The 24,287-nt window shown below is 34.1% G+C and overlaps 1 protein-coding gene across 3 annotated transcripts in view; it reads right to left on the reverse strand.

Annotated features, from left to right (window-relative positions):
• Positions 1–10,967: 10,967 nt before the first annotated feature.
• ARHGAP5 (Rho GTPase activating protein 5) overlaps positions 10,968–24,287 on the reverse strand; it is a 71,604-nt gene continuing 58,284 nt past the window's right edge. For all 3 annotated transcript variants that reach the window (XM_060096328.1, XM_060096329.1, XM_060096327.1), the window contains exons 5-7: positions 21,584–21,715; positions 19,680–19,785; positions 10,968–14,377 (exon numbers count right to left, since the gene is read on the reverse strand). In XM_060096328.1, coding sequence (XP_059952311.1) covers positions 14,050–14,377; positions 19,680–19,785; positions 21,584–21,715 — 566 coding nt within the window. In that variant the 3' untranslated portion in view covers positions 10,968–14,049. The remainder of the gene's footprint in view (positions 14,378–19,679; positions 19,786–21,583; positions 21,716–24,287) is intronic.

Raw genomic sequence — 24,287 nt, forward strand, 5'->3', positions numbered from 1 at the left:
GCCTGACCGCTGGACCCCTAAAAATTCTACTGAAGTGTCAGCTCGCTGATCTTTAAAAGGCTTATCTCCCTCTTCTGGAGTGCATTGTCTCATCAAGGACTCTACCTGCGTAATCAGTGTGACATCAGTCTAATGGATCATGGGATGCCCAGACACTTTCATCTCTTCACAATGTATTATAACAGATGTTAAGAGAATTGACAGAGTTCTGAGGTAAAACTGTAAATCAATATCATCTGCTCCTCATGAAAGCAAACTGTTTCTGATTCTCTTTCTCAATTGGAATATATTCTTACACTTGCCAAATCAATGGCCACATGACATGTATATTTTTAATATACTCTATCAATGATATCATGCCTAACATTACATCTGTTATGTAATGTTACATAACACCCTTTGGTTGAATTTATGATAGTCTACAGTCATTCTCCAGGATCCATCTGGTTTCTTCGGAGGACAGACTAGTGAATTTCTAACAAAGGGGTGGTGATGATGCTTTGGGTCTCTAGGTATCAAACGTCAACTCAGACCCTGTGTCTAATATTCTTTGAAATGCAAGGTTCTCCTCTTTCCCCAGTGTACAATCATCTGAGTAAAGGGCCTCAGTCGTTTTGGGAAAAGACAGGAGATCTTATAATATATACTAGCTGAGATGTTTCCTCCTGGAGACCTGTTCGCCTTTTTAGTCAGTTGGTTCTGGTTGTGAATACAGGTCAGGGAACTAAGCAAGGGATTTCAACTTTTTGGGACTGGCTGCCTTTGGCCACTTGTTTCTCCATACTTGGTTAAAAAAATGTTTTTTAGATGTTAAACAGCATCCTCATTGAATGTCCATCTGTTTTGCCCCTGGAGGTGAAATGTTCTATTAGCCTTCTCCACAATTCCCTGGTCAAGCCTCTGAGACTACCCCTCCAACCTTGCAGGTCATTGTAATTATGGCCTTGTGACTTCTTGCAGTTTAGTGTGCCACCTGCTTTGGGATGCCATCATTCCTGTTGCTATTAATTAGCTCAGTTCTGTGACTACCTTTCCTACCATCATCTCCAGCCTGTAGATGAGAGGAGCCACCACTATACTCTTTAGTGATACTTGGTGCTCCTCTCACAAGAACATTCCTGATGGTCTTGATGAATGCAAAGTCACAGGATCTTGGTGAATGCAGGAATATTTAGATACTAATATCTGTCCAACCCCACCAGTACTTGGTCATTGGCTATAGGTACCCAGAGATAGTATGTCTTGAATTTAAATGCTGCAGTGGATTCTGAAAGTGCTGCAGCTTAGGACTGTCAGCTGAGTGCAATCCTAGAGGCAATTCTTGAAAGATTTGAGCAGTGCACTTCCATGGCTGCCATATGCACATGGTTTTGAACTGAGAAACAGGCACTAGGGCAACACAAGTTGATGAGATGGGGATCACAATGACTTGCTTGTGCAACTTAATTGGGTCCTCCAGCCCCACTAAGGCCCAATCACAGATGTACCACTTCCATTTTATGATAGATTCCTGCTGGGTCCGTCTGACCTCAGGATGACTTGATGGATTTGACAGAACCTACCTCATCTTAAATAGTTCTGGCCACATGGTCACTTAATAGTCCATGATCATGCTTTCTGTCTTTTCCATGGCCCATAAGCATGCCAAGAGCTTTCTGAAAAGTATGCAGTTCTCTGCTGCAGATGACATGGATTGCTTCAAAATCCTAAGAAACTCTGTTGTGATTCTTCTGTTGGGGAATGATACCATAAATGCCACATGTTGTCTTTTCCCATCACATACCTAAAAAAATAGGTAACTCTGCATATTTGTCTTTTCAAAGATATGAGTTGCGATTCACATACACACACTACTGTATATAAAATAGTTAACCAACAAGGACCTACTGTATAGCGTAGGGAACTACACTCAATATTTTGTAATAACCTATAAGAGAAAAGAATCTGAAAAAGAATATATCTATAACTATATATCTATATATCTGAATCACTTTGTTGTATACCTGAAACTAACACAACACTGTAAATCAACTATACTTCAATAAAATAAAATTTAAAAAAATTTCATTGGGGAAAGATTAAAAAAAAGCAAACAAAGATATGAGTTGTGGCTTTACTCTGTGTTTTCTACTTCTTTTTACTCTTCTTCCCTACTGATAATTTAGGTTTCCTAATACATGCATTGAAAGCTATAAATCCTGTTTATAATATACGCATTCAAAGTCATAAATCTCCCTCTAAGCATGGCCCTAAGCAACCTCCCACAATTAACATCCCACCAGATTTGATGTTATTTTTATTATCTTTTAGTTCAAAATATTTGTTGCATTTCAATTTCTTTCTCACCCATGAACTTTTTAGAAGTATATGCTTAATTTCCAAACATTTGGAGATTTTCTTATCTTATTGTTAATGATTTTTACCTTAATTCTAATGTAACTGGAGAACAAACTGTGTGATTTTAATCCTTTGAAATTTATTGAGATTTCCTTTGTGGTTTAGCATATATTCAATTTTGTAACAACTTCATGTAAATATCTAGTTATTAGGTGCCATGTGTAATATAGGTCCATTATGTCATGTTTGCTTACCATGTTCAAATCTTTGATACCTTCAGATATTTTTTTTATTTGCTTGTTCCATCAGTTATGAAAGAGAGGTGCTAATCTCCTACTTGGATTGTAAACTTTTCTCTCTCTCCTTGTATTTCTTTTTTGCTTTATTTATTTTAATGCTATGTTATTAGGTACTTCCAAATTTAGAATTGCTCTCTCTTCTTGCTGAATAAACCCTTCATCATTATTAAATGTTCTCTCTCTCTAGTAATGTTTTTTGCCTTATATTTTACTGTCTGATAATAGCGTGGCAATACCAGCTATTAGTATTTGCATAATATATTTTTATAAAATGTTTTATCTTTTGACACAACCATATATTTTTCTTATTCCATAAATGCAAATTAGTCACTGATTTTTGAAAGTTGAACCAACTCTATTTCTTCCTCTTAATATCTTGCTAAATACAAATACTTAAGATTTTTGCATTTATATTCATGAGATTGCCCCATAATTATGTCCTTGTTGAATTTAATTATCAAGATTATGTTGGCCTCATAAAATCAGTTAAAGTATTTCCTCCTTTTCAGTTCTGAAAAAGACTTTATATAAGATTTGTGTTATTTCTCCTTATTTGGTGAATTTCACCAGCAAAGCCATGTAGGCCTATGTGTGTCATGAACTTTGAAGTTACAGATTCATTTTAATAGATATCAGTTGTTTATAATCTTTTTCCTTTTAATATTTCTGATCCTTATGACTTTTGGTGGGGCCCTTGTAAATGCTTGCGATTTTGTCATTTTTTTAATCCAGTCTGATTCTCATATCATTTAGAACATTTTTATTAATTCAATGTACTTATTAATATATTTGGGTCTAAATGTACCATAATACATTTGTGTTCTATTTGTCTCTTTATTCTTTCTTCTTTTTCTCCCTTTTTTATTAAGCATTTTTTATTATTCCATTTTCCCCCTTCTATTGACTTTGATGTTATACTTTTTTACTATGATTGTTAACATTAGACTTACCAAGGTATTTTTCATTGCTTTTCATTCTTTTCACTCTTTCCTACATATCAGCATTCCATTGGAGATTCCTTAAAGGCTAAATTTTTTTGTTACTGAATTTTAGGTAAAGATAATTTCACTGTTGTTTGGCTTCTAATATTTTGATTAAGAAAGCAGATTTTAGTCTAAGCAGTACTTTCAAAGGTGATTCTTTTTCTCTGGTTGCTTTTATAATTTTATAAATTTTATAATTTTATAATTTTTTGTCCAGTTTTCAGCAGCTTTATTATGATATGCTTAAGTATGGATTTTTCTTTCTTGCATGGGATTAATTCACAAACCTTGAATCAGTTGCTTGCTCTCAGATAGCTGTGCAAAGATCTCAGCCATTATCCATTCATATAATGCTTCTACCTTTCTCTTTCTGCCCTCTTTCTGGGAAGTTCATTAAATTTATCACAAAACTCTCTTCTCTGTATTTTTATTCTTTCAGTTCTCGTTTTATCCTATTTTCTTATGACCAGTCTTTCACGAATTCTATTGTCAGCTGTGTCTAATCTGCTGTAAGCCCATCCTTTGAGTTCTTAAATTCAATTAATATACTTTTTGGTTCTCTAACTTCCATTTGGTACTTTTCTGTACTTTCCCAGTTATCTGCTGCAATCTCCATCTTGACTTTTATCTCCTTGGGCTCAGTTAGCATATTTTAAATTCTGTGTTTCTGTTACTTTTAATTCATGTTGCCTTATCTCCACACGCCTTATTTTGTAATTGACACCAAATTTGCAACTGTTTGTGAAATACATTGAGGTCTTGAACTCCAACTTCTGCCCACCTATGCCTACAGGAGGCCATCAGAAGTATTGCTCAGTTGCTCAGCTACCTCCTACAGAATTCTCAAAAACAACCAAGGGGGAAGTGATTCCAAACACAGGTTTATCTATCTAGGCATCTTTTCCTTCCAGACTCCTGGCTACAAATCTTCACTATCTTGTTAGGTTTTTTTGATGGCCTTCAAATTGATTTTTTTGAAATAATTTTGTCCATTTTTTTCTTTCTAAGTGTCCTAAGTTGAAGAGTTGGTCCAAATGACCTTACCTGGCATTATTATAAATGGAAATCCCTTCTTGTTACTGAAGCCATTTATATTCTAACTATATAGGAACCTGACTTTTTGTAAGAAAAAAGGTGGCTTGATAAGGGTGAAGATATGTGGGAACTGGTAAAACAAAACGAAACAAACTTGTATAACTTTTTTTTTTTCCCTTTAAATTCCACTTGAGAGTGCTCGCTTCGGCAGCACATATACTAAATTCCACTTGAGTGTTATGTTCACATAAAATGCTTTTCTTTCTCTTGTGGAGGGTGGCAAAATAGCTCTTACATGCAAAATCTATGCTGCAGTAGTCATTTCGATGACAATTAACATTGTTTGAATCAAAAGTAATGTCAAGGGGCCTCCCTGGTGGCGCAAGTGGTTGAGAGTCCGCCTGCCGATGCAGGGGATACGGGTTCGTGCCCCGGTCTGGGAGGATCCCATATGCCGCGGAGCAGCTTGGCCCGTGAGCCATGGCCGCTGAGCCTGCGCGTCCGGAGCCTGCGCGTCCGGAGCCTGTGCTCCGCAACGGGGGAGGCCACAACAGTGAGAGGCCCGCATACCGAAAAAAAAAAAAAAAAAAAAAAAAAAAAAAAAGTAATGTCAAGCTGCTTTATACACTTTCAGTACTATCAGAAGTTAAAACAAGAAGTGAATCTTTCATTTCCAAATTTGCACTGGATGTACTTTCCCAACTTACACTATAATTCCAGCAGGATTTTTCGGACTTTTATGAAATTGCAAGGGAAATTTCTATATCTAAAAATATATTTGTGCAATTGTGGAATTTCCAAACTTCAATTGGAAATGATTTGCGATGCAATGACCTTAATTTTTGTCAGTAGAAATATTGTGGACATTTGTTTTCTCTTAAGTTATCTATATAAGATTTTTGATTTTAGCTTCTTGGCCTACAAAGCTTAAAATATTTACCATCTGGCCCTTTGTAAGTTTGCTGGTCCACACCCTAATACTTCAAACTGGTAGGATTTCCCTCATTATGAATTATTACTTAAGTGAAATGAGATGCCCTTTCCTCAATGCATCCTTCATTTTGTTCTCCTCAGAGTTCCTCTCACAAATATATTTATATAGTTTCTAGGCTATATAAAATCTGTAATGTGCAATTTCACCTGATTCTGTGAGACTTTCTCACTTTGAAGAAACAGATTTTCTTTCATTTATAAATTCTGATATACACTAGAACTGATTCCAAGGCCCCTCCCACAGTCACTGCGTTAACGGTGACTCAAGCATGACTACTCTGGTCATATTCAAACACTGTTTGGAAAAGCCTTCTTACACACACACACACACACACACAGTTTCTTTCCCTTGTGAGTCCAGCAGCCACTGGATTCCACTGCTTCTGTGATATTTCCTAGAGGAGCTACCACAGTCAGCACACTCATAAAATTTCTGTCTAGTACAGGTTCTCTGACATGTATTTTAAAGATTTCTTTACAAAGGCTCTCTCTTATCTGGTACAAATATAATTTTTCATTACAGGGAGTTTTCTGACATTTACTGAGATTTACTCTAGCACTTAGTGCTTTCTCACTCAGTACACATATATGATTTCACTGTGTGAATTTTGTTACACTTGGAATTGTGACTTGGAAGTGAAGGAAATGCACAATCACCGCATTCACAAAGTATACCCCCACTATGAACTTTGATGTGCAATTGTTCTAGTATCTATTGCTGTGTAAATTACCCCCAAACTCAAAACCCACCTATGCCTACAGGAGACCATCAGAAGTATTGCTCAGCTGCTCAGCTACCTCCTACAGAATTCTCAAAAAAACCCACTTACTATATTTCTTATTACATCTGCAAGGGATTCAGCTCTGCCTGTCAGAAATTTTCCGCTTAGCTTTTTTAGCCTTTCTAAGCTACAACATTTAATTAATATCTTGACAGGAAGACTGGCTATTCTTTCAAACCTCCAATTTTGTAACTCCAGCCCTATGCAATCATTAAAAGCATAGCTGGCTTCTTTTTCCCTTAACGTGGCCCTCTGCCTGGGCCAAATCCAGATCCCCAGACTATGCCCTGATACTGCAAAAGAAATCAGGGAAATTAAAAAAAAAAAAAAAAAAAGTTTTTTGATCTTCCACTAACCTCTGAATAGTTCTCCCCTCTGTGAGACTGAAGTCTATTTTATAGTTAGTCATTTCCATATCACATTGATGCCTTTAAAAATATGGCCTTCGAAAATTATCTTGCTTTTATATGTTGTTAGATGGTGTAGTTTTACCTGCTGTGACTTACTACATCCCATTGAAAATAGAACCTCTACATCGTTTGTAAGGCAAATATTAAAGTGGTATAAAAATGAAAATGATGACTGGAAAATTCAGGATGTATACAGTTAGAACACTAAAAAACGTTCTACAGTGCAAATTACTTTTTCCTCCAATTCCTTGTCCTATTCCCTATAATTTTTCCTCTCTATTTCTTTGATAGAACCCTTTTATTCACAAAAAGGGGAAGAAGGAATTGTAAATACTTGAATTTTCTAGGAAATAACATTAAAATTTCCTTACTAACAAGCCCAGATCTCTGCCATTAAAAAGCTTAGTTTTGTTTTGTTTTTTTGGTTTTGTTTTTTTTTTTGCTGTACGCAGGCCTCTCACTGTTGTGGCCTCTCCCGTTGCGGAGCACAGGCTCCGGGAGCACAGGCTCAGCGGCCATGGCTCACGGGCCCAGCCGCTCCACAGCATGTGGGATCTTCCCAGACCAGGGCACGAACCCGTGTCCCCTGCATCGGCAGGCGGACTCTCAACCACTGCGCCACCAGGGAAGCCCAAAGCTTAGTTTTGACTAGATTATTACAATGGATGATTATGAAATTGCTCAGTAACTATCAAGCCTACATGATATAGTTGAGTTTAAATTTGAATACCAAGGCTTTTTCTATGTAATTAACCCTTACCATATGAAATTTTTCTTCTGGAAACTCCATTTTGTCCTCCCTAGATGGAATACAAAAGCACATGACTGGGAATAAATCTCTTACACTTGCACTTCAGAGATTTGTATAGTTGGCTAGCTTCTGGATAGCCTGATTCTTAAAAAGCTCCCACATGTGATTCTGATGTATGGAAACCACTGCTATAAACAGAAAAACACTCAAAAGCCAGCACATTTTTAAAACTTGAGAAAGGTTATTTTTACCTGAAGGAACTTGTTTGAACTTATGAATCTATTAGGATTTGCCATTATAAGCTTCATATAGCACTTGAATATAGACTAAAAACAACCAAAAAGATTTCAGAAGTAGAGACCTACAGTTTGAAGAGATCATCCATTAAATGATGGTCACATAATTCTAGATCCATTGTGGACATGATTTTATTTTAGGGTTAGCACTTTAAAGATATTAACCACTTCATTAACCTATACAACAACTTATTGACATACTTACTATATGATCATGATTAATATATAGTGTGTGGAGATGGCAATTACTGCCCTCAAAAAATATTACTTTGTTATCCTTAAGAGAAATAAAGTTGTGAAAGCAATTCAGTTCTGATGTATAAAATTATATCACCATTCCTACCTTCTAGATGCAACGTTTTAATAATTTATTATGATCTTTCAAAAAACTATTCCACATAGCTCTCATTACTTAAAACTAAAAAAAAGATGATCCCCTTTAGGAAAAAAGGCAGCATGAACAGCGGGCAACGGTCTTCACCCTTCATAAAATTTTACTTTGTGTTACTCTATCATACATTATTCCACATGGATAAAACTTGGAAGATACTAATTCTACTAACCATCTGAGGCAGGGATCAATCAACTCGGCTCTGTGGACCAAATCCAGCCTGCAGCCTCTTTTTTTTATAAACACAGTTTTATTAGAATGCAGTCGTGTTATTTCTATATTGTTCTGGTTATTTTTGCACCACAGCAGAGTTGAGTAGTGCCAGAGACTGCATGACCTACAAAGTCTAAGACCCTGTCTGTCCTTTCACCAAAAAGTTTGCTCACCATGTTCATAATTATCTAAGTGGATTTTAAAGTAACTTACAAGCCATTTTGCAATAAAGAATTGGATAGGGACTTGCCTGGTGATGCAGTGATTAAGAATCCGCCTGCCAATGCAGGGGACACGTTTCACGCCCTGGTCCGGGAAGATACCACATGCCATGGAGCAACTAAGCCTACAAAGACATTTATTTGGATAAAATGAAATACCAAGAATCTAAAGATAAGGAAAACTAAGAGCTCCAAATTTGAAACTGGTAAGGTAGTTTAAAAACTGGTAAGGACCTAAAAAATACTAAATAGTTAGGACAGAACATTTAGTTCAAGGTCATAAGAAAATGATCCGGGGGGGGTGATATATATATATCAGTAATATATACATTATTGATACTATGTATAAAATAGATAACAGAAAAAAAAGAAAATGATCTGGTGAGTACAGATACATAACTAAAACTAATTTTGATGATTAGTAAAGCAATTAGTAAATATATCAATTGCTAATCCAACATCACTTGTGCTGGAATAAGATTTAACACAAAATAGAAATTTGAAAAAATAGGTTTTAACACTAAGGGAATCTTAACTATCAGACAAACTATTAGAACAAGAAAGCCATTATTAAATAGTTCATAATAAATTTATGAATAAATTTTATGAGGCAAATAAAGCTGAATAGAAAAACTATACTGTGGGAATAAACAAGTATTTAGGTCGTTTCTAAAGTACAAATTCCTTGACAACTACTTACAGCAGAAGTGTGTATACTGCAGGTCTTGGCACTCTTCTAATGATGAGTAAAAAATAACTAAACCAGAACTTCCAGCACTGCATTAATTTCAAGGTTTATATTTTTATACATTAAACTTAGTTATAACTGAAATCCTACCTTTGACTACCATTGATTAGCTTTTCAAAATCATTCCTACTGCCTGCAAAATTTCTACAGAAGACTAATATTGAACACTTTAAGACTTAAACGATGTGAGAACTGTGGATCCTTCCCACCCAGTGCCAACCCCCCAACACACTCCAAGAGTTAAAACTAATATTGTAAGGGAAAAAAAATGGACTCATGCTTATAGGATGATGATGAGGACCAACTGAAGAGTGGATATTCCCAAAGTTCCTTAGTTAGTAGATTTTTAACTGCTTTAAAAAGATTATGGTGGGCTTCCCTGGTGGCGCAGTGGTTCAGAGTCTGCCTGCCGATGCAGGGGACGCGGGTTCGTGCCCTGGTCTGGGAAGATCCCACATGCCGTGGAGCGGCTAGGCCCGTGAGCCATGGCCGCTGAGCCTGTGCGTCCGGAGCCTGTGCTCCGCAACGGGAGAGGCCACAACAGTGAGAGGCCTGCGTACCACACACACACAAAAAAAGATCATGGTACTTGGATCACATCTAACGACTGGATATTGGATATGAGATGTCATTAATGCTTGTACAGTCTTCTCAACTACACACAGATCCTACCATAAGAAATCAATTTTGAAGAGTAGTTCCTTCTCTTATTAAACCTTAGAAAATTTTATTTTCAGACATTTGATAAATTGAAAACGCTAAGAACTTTAACAGTTCAGACACAATAAAAAATTTTAAGTGTCCCATAAAGTTCTGAAACAAATCAGAAATTGTTCAGCCTAAGAATTAAGGTACTTAATTAAAAGGATTAAACTCAAGATAAACAAATACAATGATTCAGGTCAAACCGACCTCACCAGATCCATAGAGTCTGACAACATATACCTATAGAAGTTTGACTTAATATTCATAAACCATGAAGAAAATAAAAATATTATGTTGTTCAATGTTAGCACCTCTGTTATAAACTAGAATAGGCTTCAAAATATTTCCAGTGGCTCAAAATATGTCTAGCCACAGCTCGGAATTCCAGGTAACATTTGAGTCTTAGAAATCTGTGCAATCCTGTTTTCCTAAACATTTTAAAATTAATTTTCATCTGTATGTATACATCCAGAATAAATTTTAGATCTCCTCTCATGGTACAGTAAAAGCTCAATAAAACACTTCCCTAATAAAATTTTCATAATTTTAAAAACATTTTCCTATTTTATGAAAAAATATTAGTTGATTTTTACTAATAAAATGGTAAAATTAGAGGCAACTATAACTTAAAATTACACAGCTTCTTAATGTTTTATTCACAGCATTCTTCATACAGAAGAAGCTTCACTGATATTTAATTTACTGCAGCATCCTGTTGGTGAAGCACAAAATTACGTTAATTATAAACGAAGAAACAAAGCACTTTTGACTTTTTAAAATTATATATATATATTTATATCCAGTTGACAAATAGCATCACAATTATTACTGTATAAAAAACTAAAAATCACATGGAAGCTAAGGCCTAAGTTCTTATTCCAATTGTTCCTTTTTGTTCCTATCTAAGAGATATTAGAAATTAAATTGCAGTACCTCAAAAAGAAAAGTCTACATTATTTACATACAGTATGGAAAATAAAAGCTGCTTTTTGGCTAAGTTAGATTGCTGCTACCTACATTATTTACATTGTAAATGTTGGGAAAAATAAGCACTACTAACAAATACCATTTCAAATGAAAATATATTGTGCCTGGAATTTTGTTCTAAAATTAATTGTATATCCTAATAAGTGTCTGTTGAATAGAATTTGACTTCCCATAAATCTACTGAAAATTTGAGAATTCCACTATGCTTCTTTATACTGCTAATCTAGATACTGTTAAGTACAATACTGTAATAACTACAAGCACTGAAGCTTAAATGAAACGATGGCAACATGTGTGTAGATGGAATTTTATTTAAAACTGTAAAATATAATGAATGCCTTAATGTTTACGCATAATTACGAGACTACCTAATATTCTTTTCATCCTTTAAGAAGTTTCATATATGATAGTTCCCTAAACAGTGAAACCTTCCAGTAACTTACCAGAAAAAAGTTTAATCATATTATTTTGTTTTTAGCATTATTTTTCTAATATTTAAAAACATATCTAAACCCTTGGCAAAAACAAACGCAATCAATTCAGTGTAACAGACTGAGCTTTAAACTGTATTTTAATTTTCAATTAACTGTAACCTATCTGTTAAGTGAACCAAAAGTAGAATTTTAAATGACCCACTATGAAGCTTTTCAAATCAATTATAGAATGCATAGAAAAGTGGAGATAATTTTTGGGAAGGTGTAAGGTAATAAATGTGGAAAATGGTAAATGCTAGTTTCAATAACAAAAGTTGTACTAAATGCACATGAAAGTTAAATTAACACAGTATAAAAGAGAATAGCTTAAATAAACTGGGATTCACATATTACAATAGCAAAGTTATGACCAAATGAACTGAAGACATGAACAGTTCTGAAAATTCTCTTTTCAGCCTACTTCCAAAAGAAATAGTCAGGCTTTTTTCCTGTACATAGTTTTGAGCTTTGTCTATACCATATATAGTAGAAAAATAAATTCTTTAGCAACCTAGAAACAGTTTATAAAACTCTTAAAGTTTAATTTTCTTTGCCAGACATGCCGATGTTAAACTGACAGCTATAAATTAAAGCTATATAGACAGTAGGTATAAGTAATATAGAACAAGTTAAGAATACTACATTTACCAGATTTTTCTTTTTAAAAATTACTGTACTTTCTTAATTCCTGTGTGCTTTGCAATAGGAATAATAGGGACTTTGTTTTCTTAGAAAAGATAATAACATGTAAGAGTATAACACAAATAAGATAATTTATAATATACATGTACTTCAACAGCAGCCTGGTTCATGTCAACATCTTGATTCTGAAGTTAAAATTAGAAGTACAATACCTAGGACATAACAGGTGGGAAAGACAATATTTATTTTAGGAAAAAATGGAGCAAATCAAACTCTTAGGAGCCTCAAATCTCAAAATCATCTATTTACTACAGTACACATAAGACAACCTTAAAATTGCAGTATGAAGATTACAATGTGGACCAAATAATTTTTTCTTTACTACACAAAATATAACCTAGCAACAAAAAAAACATTTTTTCCCTTTCTGGGAAAAAACCCGGCATGGTTTGATAATGAACAAATTTTGAATAAAGCCTAACAAAATTTACCTATGCCACTTATTCTGAAAATTTTATCTATAATTTCGTGTTCTGGTTGTAACTTCACTAACGAAATGTTTAACCTCCAAAGCAGCAGTCATTTACAGCAAATATGGTACCAACATCAAAGGAAAAAATTGGTTTAAAAAATGGTGCAAAAGCCACTTTGGATTTTAGTACAACATATCACAGAAAAGAATATGAATACAAGTATGCAACTTTATATATACATACTCCAAAGAGGCTGTCAGTACCCAAAGTATTCTTATTGCTATATTAGCAATGGATTTTTGGATATGTTTTTAAGGGCCACATAAAAATAGATTCAAGGGACAGATTAAATTGAAGTCCTAGATTAAAATGTTTGGTTTAAAGAATTTTCTACAACAAATTTCATGTTTATGTATGAAAAGTTATATAACCTTATATGAAAATGTCATGAAGTATTTTCTACACTATACTAAATGTATTTCCCAAGAGGGAAAAAATTAAAATATCTAAAATATATTAGATTAAGATTACAAGACCATAATAGATCTTTTGAACATGCATCTGTTTACAGAATTAACAGTATACAAGATGTTTGTTTCATCATGGACTATAAAGAAATGAGTTGGTGACAACTATCCTTTGCACAACATTATCAACTCACTTTAGCCACAAGCATGTCCTTGGTATGTGTGTACAAGAAATATATCCGTTTACCCCCATCAAATCATCCACAGGTTTACTTAGAAAATGAAGGTGCAGAAATATGTTAAGTGTATTTTTCTTTCTTTCAAACAACATCCCAAGCATGGCATAAGTAGCCTGAAATTATAAAATACTTAACTGGGCTTTTAGTTATCTATATAGACTGATAAAAGTAAACTAAGTTGCTCAAATTAGCACATCAAATAACAAAACCAGCCATAAAGCAGGCTGGAAAGCATTAAATGTTTCATATACGTGACTTTTTAAATCATTTAATTTCTATAGAAAAATTTTATTCACAATATAATGTGACAGAAAATGCCACAGGAATGATATACTGATTGCAATAAGGTTGCATGCAACAGCAGCTTTGTATTTTATAGCTATTTTTGTTTATAAAAATTAAACCTCTCCAGTCATGCTTATCACATGGTCTTAGATTTGTAATGTAAATGAATAAGGAATACCATATAGTTCAAAGAGAAAATGTCTCATTATTTTGAATGTGAATTATCTGTAAGAAACATGAAGTATACTACTGAACCCTGAAACATGCATGCCTAGATTTGCTTTTGTCCAATTTCAGGCAGTCTGCAATCACTTCCTACTTATATAATACCAAGAGGATCCGTCTGTAACTGTGGTTGTATCAGCTGAGGTTGCAATGGTGGTGGTAACTGAAGCGGTACCATTGGTTCCACCAACTGTCCTGGGTTTGAAGGTGGTGGGGGAGCCACAGTGTTCGCAGTTTCCACAATTTCTCCATTGTAGAAGAAAAACTGACACTGTTGAATGAATGTTTCAACAACAGATTGATGGATCTTGGTGGTAGACAGAAACTCTCGATTTTCAAAATCAGGTCTCATCAAAGTTGGCCAAAAACAGATGGATAAGTTGTCTGCTGTCATTAGGTTGACTTTATTATGCTGACTGACCCTGAAATTATGATAGGAAAAAAACAATTAGAAACCAGTCAAAACTCATCGCAATTAAAGAATCTGAGAGCTGGATATTATTTCAGATGATTTGGTTTTACCTTTTTTAAAAATTTTAACTTCAAATTTAAAACATTTTCCTGCTTGTGCATTCCATGTTCAACTATATTCTAATAACAGAAAAAAGCAGTAAAATCCATTCCTTATGAGAACCAAAGATGGTTTTTACTTTGGAAAAATTATATCCTCCAACCGGGAGACTTTTCAACTTTCGAAAAACTCAAGTTTCTAGTATTCCAAAAAACAATCTTTTTAATCATTAACTACCTTGTATATCGTTACAAATTTAATTTCAATGACAACAGTTCACAGAGCACATTCTACCTTAAAATTCTTTTAATCTGACAATAAATAATTTACAAATGACCATATATTAACTATTTTGCATCCAGTCTTTTAAATATGAGCAAGCACTACTACCATTGTCTGTAATAAGCAAGAAACATAAGAAGCAAATCTTGAATTTTAACTCAAAATTATTAAATTGGGAGGAAATTTTAGGTATTTTATCCAATCCTCTCATTCACACATGAAGAAACAGCCCAATATGCAAGGTAGCAGGAAAATTTTTTATTTGAATTTGTATATCAAAAAATTTTAAATCTAAACCAAATGACCCACATCCCCAAACACAGGAGTTGCTCATCTGAGGTAAAATAAGTGCTCTAAAAACATGTGTTCTGTGGTAAAAGTTATTACTATTTGTTAAGAGACTAAATTAGAAAAAAATCAACCGGGGCCCAGTCAGGGGTGTCTATGTGGTAGTCAAGTATAGGTTCTGAAAATACCTATAGATTTGAAAGACATGAATATGGGCATCAAGTCTAATTGTTGAGTCAAAAAGTACAAAGGAAAGGTAGTAAATCAGTTAGATGAGGGTGGTCAGGGTCCTTGAAGAGGTAATGTTTGGGTTGAGCCAAGGGTGATGGGTGTTAGTAAAACAGTAGGAAGAAAGAGTAATTTAGTCAAAACAGTGGTTCTCAAATACTACAAAGCTATAGTAATCAAAACAGCGTGGTACTGGCACAAAATCAGACATATGGATCACTGGAACACAACAGACAGCCCAGAAACAAACCCACACACCTATGCTCAATTAATCTTTGACAAAGGAGGCAAGAATATACAATGGAGAAAAGACAGTCTCTTCAGCAAATGATGTTGGAAAAGTTGGACAGCAGTATGTAAATCAATGAAGTTAGAACACTCTCTCACACTGTATACAAAAATGAATTCGAAATGGCTTAAAAATTTAAATATAAGACATGACACCATAAAACTCCTAACGAACATAGGCAAAACATTCTCTGACATAAATCATAGCAATGTTTTCTCAGGTCAGTCTCCCAAGGCAACAGAAATAAAAGCAAAAATAAACAACTGGGACCAAATCAAACTTATAAGTTTTTGCACAGCAAAGGAAACCATAAACAAAATGAAAAGACAACCTACGGAGAAAAAATATTTGCAAACGATGTGACTGACAAGGGGTTAATTTCCGAATACACAAACAGCTCAGTATCAAAAAACAAACAAACAACCTAATCAAAAAATGGGCAGAAGACCTAAACAGACATTTCTCCAAAGAAGACATATAGATGGCCAACAGGCACATAAAAAGATGTTCAACATCACTAATTATTAGAGAAATGCAAATCAAAACTATAACGAGATACCATCACAGACTGCTCAGAATGGCCACCATCAAAAAGTCTACAAATAGGGGCTTCCCTGGTGGCGCAGTGGTTGAGAGTCCGCCTGCCGATGCAGGGGACACGGGTTCGTGCCCCGGTCTGGGAAGATCCCACATGCCGCGGAGCGGCTAGGCCCGTGAGCCATGGCTGCTGGGCCTGCATGTCCAGAGCCTGTGCTCCGCAACGGGAGAGGCCACAGAAGTGAGAAGCCCACGTAATGCAAAAAAAAAAAAAAAAAAAAAAAAGTCTACAAATAATAAATGCTGCAGAGGCTGTGGAGAAAAGGGAACCCTCCTACACTGTTGTTGGGAATGTAAATTGGTGCAGCCACTATGGAGAACAGTATGGAGGTTTCTTAAAAAACTAAAAATAGAGTTGCTATATGATCCAGCAATCCCACTCCTGGGCATATATCCAGAAAAGACGAAAGCTCTAATTTGAAATGATATATGCACCCCAATGTTCATGGCAGCACTACTTACAATAGCTAAGACATGGAAAATATGGTGTGTGTGTATATATATATATATATATATATACACACACACACACACACACACACACACACACACACACACACACAATGGTATATTGCTCAGCCACAAAAAAGAATGAAATAATGCCATCTGCAGCTATATGGATGGACCTAGAGATTATCATATTAAGCAAAGTAAAGCAGAAAGAGAAAGATAAATACCATATGATATCACTTATATGTGGAATCTAAAAAAAAAAAGATACAAATGAACTTATTTACAAAACAGAAACAGATTCACAGACACAGAAAACAAACCTATGGTTACCAAAAGGGAAAGGGCGGATGAGGGATAAATGAGGAGTTTGGGATTAACAGATACACACTACTATATATAAAATAAACAATACTGTATAGCACAGGAACTATATTCAATAGCTTTTAATAACCTATAATGGAAAAGAATCTAAAAAAAGAATATATATAACTGAATCACTTTGCTGTACACCTGAAAACTAACATGACATTGTAAATCAACCATACTTCGATAAAAAACAAACGAACAAACACCGCCCCCCAACCCAGTGATTCTCAGTGTGTATCAGAACCTCCTGGAGGGCCTGTTAAAACACAGATTGATAATTATGTCTGGGGTGGGGCCTGATAATTTGCATTCCTAACAAGTTCCCAGGTGATGCTGATGCTGCTGGTTTGAGGACTGAATTTTGAGAAAGACTGAGGCAGTCATGTTAAGATGTGATAAGGGACCAGGCACAAATTGATACTTTCGGTTAAGTCCTATTAGTTTAATACAGTGGCACTTGGTGTTGCACGGTGGAAAAGGAAAGGAGATTTAACAGAGTAAGTTAGAACTAGGCCACTTAATGATAAACAATTTAGATTTTTTTTCCTTTAGGATATAAGTGATCTTTACACAAAGAGCTTTTAGAAAGATCATTCTGGCATCAGGATTAAGGGAGAATCAAGAAGAAAAATAGGCAAAGAGAGAGCTCAATGATAAACTAGAGTTTCCTAAATGAGAAATGATCAAATTTAAACTAAAGCAGTGGCAGAGGAATGAAAAGGAAAAATAATCAGGAGAAAAAACTAATTTGACACAATAACTCACTGAATATGGAAGGTGAGAGAAAATACATCCAAAGAACAGCTCCATGGATTAATTTTTGCAATCTGTCAATCACCCAATATATATTTATCATTTATTTCCTATACTGAAATGTAAAGTTCCATGAAATGTGATTATTTTATTTACTGCTATGTCTGTATAGCGTTTACAAGACTACCTGGCACAAAGAGTACATCCATTATAATCAATAGTTGAGTGTTTGTTCTAAAATTTAAGTCTGATTATACTATTTCTCTGTTCTACTCTCTAGTGGCTCCCCATACCATTCAGAGTAACAATCATGCAATGTTTTTTTCTTTGACAAAGTCTTGCTCCCCACCCCACCCCCCATAAATGTCAGCTGAACTCAACAGTGCACTTAGTGATAGACATGAAAGCAACCTCCTTGTCAGTAAAATATTTTGAGGACTAAAGCTAATCAGTAGGCTACACTCTGAGTAGTACTGCCTTATCCTTCACTCTGCTCAAACCACACAGGCCTCTTTGCTGTTCCTCAACACACCAAATATGCCTGTGTCATTAACTGTTGTATCACTGGAGTCAAACACAGTTAAGTGTCTTAATATAACATTGATGGTGGGCTAGCACTGTGATTCTTTGCATATGCTCTTCCCTTTGTCTCTTTTCCCTATTGTTTTTAATAAAGTCCAATTTTTGTTTCAGCACTTTAATCAGGCAATACAATAATATGTTCATATACCATCCCTACATTCCATATTGGGTAAGGTCTCCTGTAGTACCCTGTACCCATCTGTTAAATCATGAACCACGTTGCATGGTAATTTTCAAAAGAGGAAATTCCACTAATTATACTGCAATACTATGTATGTTGGTATTTTCTCACAGAGGGAGACTCCAGGGAAGAATGACTAGAAGTGCTAATATAATTTTATGCTACATTGATAACAACAAAAAAACTTTAAACACTGCTGAATACTCTCTTTTAAGAGGTACAGATTGAAATGTACTTGTTTTGGACACTGACATTGTTAGCTAAAAAAACCAAACCTCAGTTTGTTAAAATGTTAGTAGAAAATACTGTGAAGAGTAGATTTTTGAAAAAAGTAGTACAAATACTAATAATTCTATTCAGTCTCAATAACAACTTTGTGAGCTGTTATTCTTCTCATTCTTATAGTTGAGAAAAATCAAGACTTAGGCAGGGTGAAGTATTTGTCCAAAGCCACAGAACTAAAAATGTTTCAAAACCAAGCCTATTTAACTCCACAGTCTTGAGCTTTACGCTATTATACAATATTAATATTGCCTTTCATTTAAGAAATGGTATTGGGAAGAGTATCTTTATAGAAAAAAGTATAAACTTGAAGCTTAACATATTTAAGGCTTTTGATATGGGATTAATGTCCTGCATTTCAGTAACAGTCAAGGTGGATAGTAATATGAATTCAAGTTTCTAATACAATTTCACTATGAAGAATATCCAAACAAAACAAGCAAGATACACAAAAGAGACACAGTACAGAAGAAGAGGCAATTAAACCACTTAATAAAACTTGGATTCTAGTCATAAGATGTGTCACTTGAGCGTATGATTTCTCTCTTTAAACCTCAATCTTTCCAACTTCAAATAGGGTGATCTGGTTAATTATCTAAGTGTCATTTCATAACTAAAATTCTAAGATTCTATAGAAGAGAATTGTTAAAGAATAGCAGTGACAAAAAAAAAGTATTCACCACACTTACTATTTATATAATAATGTTAGATACTAAAAGGGTCATATACCTTTCTTTAAACAAGTTGATGAAAAATCTATTTTAAAAATACAGAAAAAATAATTTAGAGAACCAAAATTGAACTGTATGTTTAAATTAGTCTCTCTTTCTCTATTTTATGATTACCCAATTTATAGTTACGTGTTTGAAATCCGTAGTGCATTTTATTTGCAAAAACGAAAAATAAAAATACCTGTTTAGATGTGTTATTACGTATCTGAATACATCATAGTTAACAGGATGAAATTTCTTAACAATTTCTTTCAGTGTATGAAGACGTTCTGTTTTATCCAGGATTTCTGTAAAATTAAAGTAGCGAGGAATTTGTGTGAAATACAAACATTAAAAAATATTGATAAAGCTTCCTGTTATGCTTATTGTGTGAGACAATCAAGAATGTATATAAAGCATATCAGGAGAGGGAAAGAAAAACAAAGAAAATGTTGTAAAGAACCTGCTAATAAACGGACTACCATCTATTTACAATAGCCTTTTCCCAAGTAAAGCTAATAACTGAAGATCAAAGTAACCTGGGGGTGGTAAAATAGGAAATGGTATATTAGTAATTTCTTTAAGCAACTTATATAACTAGATACTGATTTAGAATTAACTAATTACTTAAAAATCTGTTAGGCTCTTAATAGTCATGCTACAGAGAGTAAGTATTTTAAGCTTTGTGGGTGAAAACTACTCAACTCTGCAGTTGTACAAAAGTGGCCACAGACAATATGTAACAAGAGTGGCTGTGATCCAATAGAACTTTAAAAATCTGAATTCATATAATTTTAATATTTCATAAAATTTTCTTTTAATATTTTTTCAACCATTTAAAAATGTAAAAAAACATTATTAGCTTGCAAGCCTTCCGAAAACTGATGGCACGCTAAATTTGGCCCACAGGCCAGTTTGACAACACCTGATTTAAAGCATTATACTTATTTATAATCCACTTAGCTTATAAAACATTGTTCTTCACAAGTAGCACAAGCAGTACAAGCATTTAGCTCAGTTACTTTCCAAATTTACACAAATTATGAAACAGGATAACTGAAATGTGGCTCTGCTGTAAATGGGAGAGGAGAGAGCGCCTTACTGCTGCTCTTCCTCATTCAGTTCATTCTTCTAAAATAACAATGGATTCCTCTGGAGGAGGCCAGTCTGCCAACCAACTCATGGTAGTAGACCAAGTACTAACAAATTTCTCATTTGCCACATATTACTTCTAAATCAGCCCTCAATATTTCCTAAGTAGGAAAGTTCTGAGGCTATTGATCATGGCCAAAAAGTAAGAAAATCTAAGCTATCAATTGGACTATTTTCCCAGTTTTCATAAGAGAGAATGTATAAGGCAACTGTATCTTGTGACAATATACTGAAGTGGATTTCGATGAAAAGAAAATTAACTGAGAACTTTAACAATCAGTATTATAAGTAGTCTCACGCTACAGAGCTTGAAGACTTGTAATCAAAAGGAAATATTAAAGAGAAATATTTAGAAACTACATTAAATTTAGCCATTGAGAACACAATGTGGATTAAGCACTAGGTTACCTAATACTCAAATAGACCTTTGGTCTCATTTTACAGATAACAAATGAGTATTTGCTTCATAGAAACATCTGGATGAATGATGATGCCAAGTAGGAATCAATACTGAATGAGTACCCATTTTCCTGTCTTACTTTTCCAAAAACTGAATTAAGACATGAGGCCAAAGTTAATTTCTTTGACTTAAAAAAAATTTATTTACACATGTGTACAGACCATACAGAAGTTAGTATGTTACTAAAGTACATTACAGACACATTCATTTGAAGTCTTAATTTCTTTTTCTTATAATGCCTTTGAGTTTGAATTAAAAACACAAATCTCCAACTTCTAATATAATGATCTAACTTCTAGGAGCACCTAGTCGTCTGGGAGCCTAGCTAAAACTATTTATTTAAAGGGAAAGAGCTTTAATAAACAGTTCTAGAAGCTGAATTTTTATTAGCTACATATTCTAGTGCATGACTGATTTTAACACAAAGCAATCAATGTACAAACCCCACTATCATCATCCCTCTCAAAAAAAAAAAAAAGGAGGCTTTTACTTACTTGCTGCTTCCAATAGCTCTGGATGAAGAGAATATGGAATTAAAGGATCTGGTAGATCTGCAAAGAAAGCTTTAAGAGCTCCAGCTACAGCATTTACTGTTACTTCCATTGATACTAGACTGATATTATGATCTATAAGACAAAATAAAAATAAAAATTAAAAACTATAATAAATTTAAATTTATTACAGGAGAAGTAAGCTAAATGGGTACTTGTAGATCCAAAGACATTTAAGTCTTCTCATGGACCACCTTTCTTCACAGGCTGATTCATCCCTCCCCCATTGTTTTAATATAAGTTTGCCTGACAAACTATAGAAAAGGAAAGAGAAAACCAAGTAAGAAGCATTTTCTGTGACAATAAAAAATGCTATTAGGCTTGTCAGTATATGAGCAATACTACTGACATCTCTCTTCTTTTGAAACATTTTGTTCACATAAACTATTTAAAAGAGGCCATAAGGAAGCAGAAAGACAAAAGATAGGAATCATGCATATATATTCAAGTTTTGATGGATGATGGATGTTCACTAAACTTACTGTGGTAATCATTTCATGATATATGTAAGCCAAATCATTAAGTTGTACACCTTATACAGTACTGTATGTCCATTATATCTCAATAAAACTGAAAGAAAAAACAAAATCACTATACCTCATGGAGTATGCTTAACTGGACATAAAAGGGGTAAAAGGTGAACACAATTTTATTGTTTCAAAATACATTATCATTCTCACATCACAGGACTACTTTTGTGTGTTTTTTCTACAATATTATACTGCAAGCCAATATATATTGTAATCTGTAGTGTAAATCCACTAGTTCCCTGGTGGGGAACTTATAACTTATACTTTAAAAATTTTAATATAAAACACTTTAAACACTTATCAGTGAAGTTCTGACTTAAAAAATAAGAATGTAACATATTAAAGGTATATCATAAGGTTAATTTGCTATTTAAAAAGTCACATTTTCCTTATTATAAATACAATGAATATTTATGATAAATAAAAAAATTACTCCTATAACCAAGAGATAATCACTGTTTATACTTTAGCATGTTTCCTTTCAGCCCTTTTCTGCTCATTAAAAAAATATATATATAGATAGATAGATAGATAGATTTTATATTGGATTTAATTTTTAAGGCATTATCCAAGGTTAATAAAAATTTCACAAGCAACTTTTAAAAACTTTTTTGGGGGGCAGGTAACATTTCACTGTAATTTCAAACTTGCAGAAAATTTGCAAGAATAATAAAAATACAAAGAACTCACATATATCCTTAACCAAGAATCATCAATCCTTACATTTTGCCCTACATAAACAATTCTAATGGCTATAAAACATGCTCCCAGATATAAAACTTTACATAATATTCTATTACTGAACATTTAGATTTATTTCATTTAAAAATATTATAAAGATGTTATGATAACAACTTTTATGTACTAAAGCTTAGGTCCTTAGGCAGGCTATATTCCTTGTAATAACAGCTACCCAGTGAACATTTAACATGGTGCCTGGCACAGAAGACTCGTCATATGCATTATCTCATTATTCCTCAGTTACTCTTATCACTCCCATTCTAGATATGAAAAAGCTGAGATTTAGAAAGGTTAACCTCCCTAGGCCACAAAGACAGTAAGTGGCAGAACCAGAAAACAAAACCAGAAACTCTAATTCAAGAGGCCCTGGTACTGACAACTACTCTTCCTTCATTACCTGAAGTGAAACTGTACCAATTTGCTAAAGTCTAAACAGTTCTAACAATTTTTTTTTAATGAAATACCATGCAATAGTCTTTCAAAGCAAGGCACACACACAAACACCCCACCACCACTCAACTTTACCATTTACCACTCAACATTTTACCATTTCAACACATATAATCTTCATTATTTTATACGGCTATCTAGTATTCTACTTGTAAACAGGATTGGTCCCCCTACCTTTAAAACAAAATACAAACAATGCTGCAATAAATATCTTGGTATGCTTACACAAAGACTTTTGTAACATATGTATTTACAAATGGAATTTCTCCAGCAAAGCTACCTGAAGCACCCATAACCAACAGCATACAACATACCTGCCTGCCTACACCCTACCAACAATCGTTACCACTCACATAATAAAATAAATACAACCTTTTTTGTTTTAATTTTTATTTCTTTATAACTGACAGAGGCTGAGCATATTTTCATATATTTGTTGGTTGCTTTCTTCTGATATGAATTGCTTAATCTAGCAAAGAAATTCCACAGCCACACCAAGTTTACAGTTTGTCTCCTGATTCTGTTTGCTTTATACACTATTTCATACAGAAGTTTTACATTGTTAGGCAGTCTAGTTTATCATCTTTTTCATGCTTTCTAGGTTTCATGTCAAGTTTAGGCCTCTCCCTACTCCAAGGTTATAAATATATTCACTCGTTTTTCTCCCTAGAACTTAGTTTTCATTTTTTGCATTTAAACCTTTGATCTCATACAGATTTCCTTTAATATGAGTAGGAAATTCAGCTTTTTAAAAATTCCTAATGGTTAGTTAGTTGGCCCAGTATCATGAAGGAAAAAAAAACCTTTTAAATCGCAACTTTAAATAGGTGCAATCTGTGATATACAAAGATAATGATGCATCATAACTCAATTTATTGCTTCTCTAATTCTGGTAATGGATTTATAGCTCTCCCATTTGTTGACTG

This window comes from Mesoplodon densirostris, chromosome 4 (assembly GCF_025265405.1).
Source record: "Mesoplodon densirostris isolate mMesDen1 chromosome 4, mMesDen1 primary haplotype, whole genome shotgun sequence".
Taxonomy (NCBI): Eukaryota; Metazoa; Chordata; class Mammalia; order Artiodactyla; family Ziphiidae; genus Mesoplodon; species Mesoplodon densirostris.